The following is an 8,705-nucleotide window of genomic DNA, read 5'->3' as shown; positions in this document are numbered from 1 at the left end:
GCGGAATGTTTTGGGAAAAGTCCTCGTGGGGGTGTGAACCTCTGATGACCTCTAGCGACGTCCAGTGCCAGTGGAAACATGATGCTGCTAATTTAACTGTTGCTAACAGACTGCTCTGTATTTTAAGTTAATACATTCTTTATATATTTTATTTTTATGTTTGACGATGTCTTATATATTTGTTATAACAAATGTATAAAAATATATGATTTAATACTAATATGATAAATAAATAAAACTAGTAAAAATGATTTATCTTATGCTATATTGGTTTGTATCGGACAGTTTTTTTCTGTCCTGTCTTCCTCCCTTCACCAATATTGTTTAAGTTAGTTTTTCAGCACCATGAACGTACATAACCCACCACACCTGAACTATACATAGAATCTAAAAAACAGTCTACAGGTTTTAAATTATTTTTGTTTGATGTTAGCAGAAGATTAATAAAGAGCTATTGAGTGTGGGTTTCCGTGGTTGTGTTTCAGCCATCTTTTCTTCTTAATGTCTATTTAAATGATGATCAAGTGACCTTTTTCCACAAGGTAGTGTTTGCTTGTCTCATAAAGATAGAAATTTAGTTTAACTGTGTATAATAATAATAATATTTATTACATGACTATTATAATAAATAATAAAAAAAAATATTAGGCTATATAATAATATTTGAAACTGTAGTAAATTAATTAGGTATATAATACTTTTAATATTAAACCGCAGCAGAAAGAAACAAAATCTGTTTATCCTGTAGCTTAGATCTTTGACACCCCCCCCCCCCCCCCCCCCCCCCCCCAACACACACACACACACACACACAGTCACACATATTCACTGACCAACCAAAAAACAGCCACAAACAAAAACACCATTAGAAAATATGGTATTAGCAAAGAAATATTATAAATGTAGGTGAATAAAGTGCAAAGTTTGCCTGACTTATGAAAGAATAAACAACATTCTTAAGTATAATTGTTGAACAGTTGTACAATATGCACTTTAAGAGTTTAAAATGGTATTGATAGAAAAATATTTGGTGGATACATTTTGGGATGCTTACAAGTAATTAAACAAAATAGCCCAATGATAAAGGTTTCTTTAGAGTGAAAGCTTAAAATCTTATCTTCTCATACTGCCACTGTCTGGCAGAAGGAAAGCAAGGATCCACCCCTGAAGTTTGGCCACTCCACCCAACTCAAGTTAACAGGATATGTACAGACTTTCATCCCTTTCTTTCTTTCTTTCTTTCTTTCTTTGAGCTGAAATATTTCTTTGGTGCTGTTGTTCATTTTATGTAACAGTCCAATGAACCATTGAAATCGTACTCAACAATTAAAAGAGAATAAAACTTGAGTGTTTGCGTATCATTTGGGTGGGGATGTATAAACACAGCAACAAAAAGGATATTAATGTATGAGTCTACATGGAATAATTCTACATGGCGGCCATGCCTCAGTATGCAAATGAAAACAGTGAGAAGTCAAAAAGTCTACTACTGCTCACACTCAGTTATTAAAGGGTTGGAGGGTTGTCCTGTTGTTGCCTCTCCAGTGGACCTGTTGTCACCTTTATTTGCACCAAAGCAGCTGATATGGCCTTAATGTTTTAGCAGAGTATTTAGCCCACAGCAACATGCCACGCAGCAACCAAAAAGCAAAAAGAAGGGAAAAAAGGGACATGTCAGTTTCTTTCCCTGCCCAGTGTAAGTAATGGTCCCAGCTTGGCCACTCCTATGAAAATTGCCTGCCTCCACCACTGCTGTCTGAATGTGTGTTTGACTGGTGTTATGGTTTTACTTTGTTTATCAGATGTTAGGCAAGGGCAATGTATGTAACCCTTTAGGCTCTCATCTTGTGTGTAGCTGCAGCATTTTCAGGCATTAGATAAACTGAAACAAGCAACACTCGTCGATAACAGTAAGAACTGTTTTCCCTTCAGTCACTGAGTGTAGCAGCTGTAATTAGATTATGACAGCTATTACAACCACTCATTCTTCCTGGTAGGCTATGGATTTGAATGTAATCTGGGATTTGGTGGCTCATTGCTGAGTGGTGTGGAAACCCAGGCACTAGACTGTAGTTACCTTATGTGACCAATACAATGCCATGTACAAGTCGATGGGACAGACTGCTAACACCTGAGTGTGTGAGAAAGTGAGATTAGGTTGGTTGTTATGTAACATTAGCCTAACAACAGTCTGGTAATTGCAGGTGTGTTTGAAAGATTATTGTCTGTCCACTGGAAGGGTATTTTTCAGACTACCAGTATGCTATTTTAAAGACTGTGCTGGGTATAATAGTATGCCTATCAGCCTGAAACCAGAAATTCTGCTGGTTTAAGTTTCACGACTGTCGAGAAATGAGTCTGTCAGACTCTGAAAGTGGTTTGAAATATCTTAGAGAAAGGTGTTTGTGACCTGCAACCTTCATTACATCTTTAACGGCAGATAAGAGATAAAATCATGAAAAACATGCAAAAGAAAGGTGGCAAAACAAAATTAAGTCCCCATGCTGTTATATAAATACCCCACCTGAATTTTGGCCATCACACACAGAAGCACAAACGCACACGGCTCTCCCAGGTGTACACTCATGTCATGAGGTAAGCTCCTCTCGTCACTCACTCATTATTAATACAGGATTACTTGTATTCTCAATCCCAAACTCGCACACACACAATACGCACCCCTCACAGAAATCCACGCGCTGTCTGCTGGGGACCTTCAGCGGTAGCAAAGCAGTCAGGTATCTGTGAGCCACCAGCTGGAGTCTCAGGAGTTTCATCCACTTTGAATGTCGCGAGCCCGTGGAGGCCCACTGCTCACTTTACTGCTGACAGAGGTTTTACCAGACAAGTGTTGGATATTCATCAGAAGAGAAGATAATACAGCTTTGTAACCCTTGTTTCATGAAGGTAAGAAAAGATTTATATATATCTGATAACAAGGAGAGAAGTTAGAACAGTATGCAACGTGTTTGCATTCACATATGCACCACATTTTACTTAAATAGACACTTAAGATTTTAGAGGATTTTAAATAACTCCAGTGTAAAACACCTCTACAGACTGTGTGCTGAGGTGATTTTAATGCTTTTGCTTTAAATACTATGGCTTCAAACATGGTGAAGGTCATATCATCTTATGACAGATACTTTTCAGTCTCTTCTTCACCAACTCTTTGTCTTTTCCAGATGTTTCCTTGGTCCGCTGTTTTCTCCCTTGAGCCTAAAGTGCCCGGCCAGCGAACAACTGAGGAGCTGGTAACCAACACCCTGATGCTGGAGCTGGGGGCCATGGTGAAGCGCACTGAACGCATCCGCTTGGAGAGGGCGACGGAGGGTCGTCGCCGCCGTCGCAGCTCTTCCTCTACAGCAGACTACAGCTGGCTGGCAACCACCCCAACCCCACAGCCCTATGAGCTCACTCCCAATGACCTGCTGGAGTTGCAAGACCTCTGTGCCAAAATCCCTCCTGCACAGTGTGGGCCTGTGATTGTCAGGTAAGAAAGACAGGCAGTGGTAGACACAGAGGTAGCGAACTGGCAGGAAAACCGTGAAACTGTTACTATAACTAAAAGACCTACAGATCATTCAAATAGCAGAGAGCTGCAGGGTTTCAGTCTAATCCATTTTACACACTAAGCAATAACTTGCTGATACTGTTAGAGCCGTACTTATAAAAGTTGACTTTTAAATGTCTGTGTGAGGTTCATATTAACCCCTTATGTAAATCTGAGAATAGAAAAACTGGAGGGTCAGGATGCATGTACAATTTTCTAGTTTCTGCAACTATGCTTGCTTTGGTGTGGTGTAAATATGACCCAGCACTAACCCTACCCCTCACTGGTAAATGCTCATAATTAATTCAACAGAGGTCCCTCATAATGATGAATGAATTTTCAGTAAAAAAGGCAAATGTGACTTTTTTCTGGTGTTATCACTGAACAGAGTTGTTTAGACCAGGTAAATATAAGGGCTTTAAAATCTAATATTCAGTTTTATTAATCTGAAATAAATATGGGATTCAAAAATATAAACAAGTTGAGAAAAAAGCAAGAATCATCAATGAGACTCCATCATTAATAGGCACTTCTGCAAACATGTCCTCTGTTAGAAAAAAAGTTTCATACAGCCTACCCACTCTCAAACACCACTAGTGTTTTCCTTACAGTGACATTGCCTATGAAGGGGTGTGAATCAAAGTCAGCTCATATTACACTCACTCTATCCCTCCCGCTGCAGGTTCAGGAGGTTGGTGTCACAGATGGAGCCCGAGGTTCACGAGGTTCCTCGGCTCTTTCGCTCAGTGCTGCGTGACTGCGTGGATGAGGCGAATGGAAACGACGAGGTTCCGACCCAGGAAGTGCTGTTTGAGAAGCAGCAGCGCAGCAAAAGCCTCTCCTTTGTCACTTTCCGCACAAAATTCCGCACGGGGCATTTCCCAAAGGGCAGCAACTTGAGAGGCTCCAGGGGGAACCTGCAGCAGGAAGTGGAATGGTCTGATGAGGAGGAGGATGGAGAAGGGGAGGAGGAAGCAATCAAAGCCAGGGCGAGGAAAGGAAGGAGTAGGAGCATGCCAGAGATCACCCCTATAGAGCAGAGTGCTCAGGGGTGAGAGAAGTGGGGGGAGTCAGGGGAGAAATAAAGCAGAGGGACATGTGCAAGGGAGGGGAGGAGAATCTAGGAGAGTCACAGAGAAAACTAGGTGAGCCCAGATTGTACAAGACAAGCATTAATGAGGAAGAAAGGGAGGAGCGGAGGTAGCTGCCATGAAAAAATGGGTCAAATAAAAATCTGGAAAACTTAAAAAACATTATTTTCTTGCTTATTTCAAAAGATGAAGAAAAAATTCAAGAGAAAGGACTTAAATAGATTTCGTCACTGGCAGCTTTAGGCAAATCTAAAAGAATTATGGTTCTGGTTTTAAGATGTCAGCAGCCTTTTGTGGTCCTGGTGGGTAAATTTGAAACTGCTGATACTGTTTTATCTACATAAGAAGGGAATAAAAAGCTGTTCCAAATCTAAGGCGACCTATTATGCTCATTTCCATATTTCAAGTAACTTTGCCTGATTTCCATTTCAAAATAATCCTTCTTTGTCTCATTCTGGGCCTGAAACCAGTTTTTATATTAGCTCCTCTCCCTTTAAAACCACTTTTGTCTGGTAACGGATGGGTGAGGTTTCTGTATCTGAAATGGTAAATACAGATCCTCCTCCTTCTTTTGACGGGACCCTTGCCACAGCAGATCATCTGCCTCAGTCTCATCCTATCCCTACCATGCTCCTCTGTCACACTAACCCTCTGCATGCCCTTCTTCATGACCACAGAGACCATCTCTGTGGTCTTCCTCCTGCCTGGCAGCTCCATCTACACCACCTTTTTGATATATCCACTATGACTCCCTTGACTACCACCTCTACACCCCTACCCTTCCTTCTCTTCCTGATGAAACCTTCCCATTTATCTGGACTTGGGACTGGCATTAGGAGTACACTGGGTTGTACACCACCACAGGCTGGGTTGACATGAAACAGACCAAAGAATATGGAAGTGGAAAAAAGAGCATTTAAAGCAGTCTGAATCCTGAATTGCTGTCTGCCAACTTAATAGTTTGAAACTCTGACCATGTCTGAGCATCAACCATTATAACTGTACTGTACATGTAACCTAAGAAAATAAGGATATGTCAATGCCAGCCCATTTAGTAGTGGTTCAAGGGTTTTGACCTATAAAAAATTGCAATACGGGATGTTGAGTTAAACTTTGCTCAAGCTTCTGGCATCTATAAACTCAAACCCATACTGTAAGGGCTCTCTGATGAATCATAAACACATCACATGAACTAAAACGTGTTACATAACAGACAGGACAGCCGTCTTCTGCAGACTCAGCAGCCACAGTTTGGCTCCAGATCACCAGCTCCCATCAAGTAAAGCCTTGCAGGCAGAAAATAATTAGACTCACGTATGATTTTATTGTATTACATGTACTTAAGGTAATAAATAAACAATTTTCTGATTTTTTCTGTGCAATTAAAACACTTCTTTTACACAAAAATGTCTTCTTTTTTTTAAAATATAGGTTTAGCTAACACTTGAGGCTAATGTTTAAATGCATATCTGTCTGCATTGTTATAAATGAAAATAAAGAATAAAAGGCCAAATATAAACTGCAGCGTTTGTTACAGCTAATTAAAGCCATGCTGACTAATCCTCTTATCCCAAGAAAATCTCACACGTGAATGCCAGCACCCCATTACTGTTTTATTAATGCGCACTTTATCAATACATCTTCATAACTATTTCAACTTTATACACTGAAGTCAAGGCATTTGGCTAAAATAAAAAAAGAAAATAAAGAGCAAAAGAAAAAAGGAGGAAAAAAAAATGTTTCTTTTAAAAAGCTGTGGTCATTTAAATAACATCCTGTACATTAGTTAGATAAAGATGGGGCGCACAGGCATCCAACCAGACACTTCCAGGGAACGTGGCCGATCGAGTGACTTTACAACCAGCGTTTACCCCTTCATACGCACTGATCCTCCTGCAGCACTCAGCGAGTGAGGTTTAAACCTTTTCTTCCATTAAACCTCTGCGAAGGCTGCTCACCACACAGCTTCATTTAAAACAGTATCGTTACATAACATTTCTCACAGCTCACCCTTCAGTTCCACTGCAAACCTCCCTTCATCTGGCTATGACTGCCTACTTGTGCCACAGCGAGTTTCCTTGTATTGTGTCACAGCTCAACAACAGTACCAATTTGGCAAATGAAACAAAACAGCAAATAACTAGATTATTAAAAAAAAAAAAAAATCCACATCAGTGTTGGATGGTAGAAGGTTAAGAATTGCTGATAAATGAGACAGTCATGTGGTTCCAGTAAAAAGCAGGTAAACTATGAAGCAAAATAATCTGAGGATCAAGTCCAGTTCTAAAGTTTGGCTTTGAAATACTTAATATAAAGGATGACGTGTGGTAAAAGAGGGTAAACAAGAAAACAACAATAAGACAGTTTGCAGAATCAAACCATTAAATTAGAGCCATTTTGATTAAATGTTTACGAATAGTTGGTCAGTAGACTACAGAACAGCTTTCTGCTCTTAAAGTGGGGATTTAAAGATCATTTATTTGTTTTATTCGAGAGTTCAACATCTTCATTCTCCACTGAAGAGTCAAATTAAGACTGAAAAGTTTGTGGCTTGGGACAAAACGACAGGTCCGTATTCGAGTGCATCCCAAAAGCCTCCATGAAACCGTGATAGAAGAGTATCGAAATATGTCCTCTTAGTCTAGCTTTAATTTTATTTTTCCTCATTCGATACGGTTTCCCCGCTCCTCATTCCTTTAAGCAAAGAAGACGACAAAGATGATGAAGAAGACCACGAGGACCAGAAAGATCTTGATCATCAGCCAGCGGTTGGAGGAGACCGACTGGAAGTATTTGAGGATCTCTGTGTGGGCAGCCTCCACGTTCAGCTGGGTGTCCTCCACGTTAGCATCGATCCTGTGAGAAGGAAACGGAGCAGTGAGATGAGAGATTTTATCCCTAATCAGTCTTGTTTTATTTCAAAGACTAAGAAATTACACCAATACTTATACCATTACTACAAAAAAAAAAAAAACAACAACCCCAAAACAAAACAAAAAAAACTTTTCACAATTTTTTTCAGTTCTGCTTTAGTTTGTCATTTGTTTATTCATTTTAAATAGAACATTGCTAAGATTTGTTATTGCTTTGATATATGGGCTTTGTCTTGTTAATTTTAACACCCTCTAGCAGTTAAAATAGGTGTAGGTTGATTGCCTTCCAGGGCTATTAATGAATCCTGACTGATCCATATTTGTCAGACCCTGATGAGGACTTGTAGTCAATACGTGCTGATCTGGTTTACTTGCTGAATTGTTCCAAGAATACATTTGTTATATAATTTTATCCCAACACAGGACCAAAAAAAGCACTTTTATGTTCCAGGCTCCCTCTTACTTCCATAAGTTACCTTTAACTATTTGCTCTTCGTCGACTTCTCACTCACTTAAAAACGCTTTGTTCTGTCATCTCAACCCAAAATACTTGTTTTCAATGAAATTCCAGTTCTTTCATTCTTATCATTTTATTTTTATCTTTCTATCATTTCTCATTTCTTCTCCAACCCCCTCTGAAAACAAGATTGTTTTTCCAGTCCTTTCTCTCAGTTGTGTAACACATTCTTTAATCCTGCTGAACCTCATCTGTCTCCATCTCTTGCTCACCTCTGGATGGTCTCCTCTTGCTCCTTGACCATGTGCGCCAGCTGCTGAAATATGGAACCCAGTTCCACGATGGTGCTCTCGATGTTTTGCATGGTATCTGCACGGCTCTGGATGTATGAGTCCTGTAGCCACAACACAGCACTTTAGTCTAATATTTAGCTAATCTTGGATAAAAGTCAGTCAGTCTGACAACAGACTCAATTTTTTGTGCCACCTGTCTGACTTCAGCAAACAAACACCAACACCCTACCTGCTCATCAATAAGCTGAAGCTGCAAAGGATTTGATGGAGAGTCCATATCGATAGCCACATCCCCGCGGCTCCGGGACTCTTCCTGCATCAGGACCGAGCCATCTGCAGAGACACAAAAAACACACACACGTGATCACAGAAATCCTCTATGGTACGGGCGGAAAGCAGAAAGAACAGCGGGCACATACAGTAGCTAGTTATACCCGC

At 40.1% G+C, this 8,705-nt stretch overlaps 2 protein-coding genes across 2 annotated transcripts in view; one reads left to right on the top strand and one right to left on the bottom strand.

The window, feature by feature from the left end:
- Positions 1-2,608: 2,608 nt before the first annotated feature.
- On the top strand, positions 2,609-7,354 carry zgc:162144 (RD3 domain-containing protein). The gene is made up of 3 exons (XM_003444740.5): positions 2,609-2,907; positions 3,186-3,493; positions 4,236-7,354. The coding sequence occupies exons 1-3, from the start codon at positions 2,902-2,904 to the stop codon at positions 4,606-4,608; spliced, it is 687 nt and encodes a 228-aa protein (XP_003444788.2). The 5' UTR covers positions 2,609-2,901; the 3' UTR covers positions 4,609-7,354.
- stx5a (syntaxin 5A) overlaps positions 6,706-8,705 on the bottom strand; it is a 6,668-nt gene continuing 4,668 nt past the window's right edge. The window contains 3 exon segments of the mRNA XM_019365209.2: positions 6,706-7,500; positions 8,247-8,368; positions 8,497-8,600. Coding sequence (XP_019220754.1) covers positions 7,341-7,500; positions 8,247-8,368; positions 8,497-8,600 — 386 coding nt within the window. The 3' untranslated portion in view covers positions 6,706-7,340.

The sequence above is a fragment of the Oreochromis niloticus genome, linkage group LG2 (assembly GCF_001858045.2).
Source record: "Oreochromis niloticus isolate F11D_XX linkage group LG2, O_niloticus_UMD_NMBU, whole genome shotgun sequence".
NCBI lineage: Eukaryota > Metazoa > Chordata > Actinopteri > Cichliformes > Cichlidae > Oreochromis > Oreochromis niloticus.
Note: the sequence above shows the minus strand (reverse complement) of the source record. Positions and strands in the feature narration are given on the sequence as shown.

Coding starts and splice junctions, on each gene's coding strand:
- zgc:162144 (XM_003444740.5), top strand. Junction 3,494..4,235: donor TGTGGGCCTGTGATTGTCAG/GTAAGAAAGACA, acceptor CTCCCGCTGCAG/GTTCAGGAGGTTGGTGTCAC.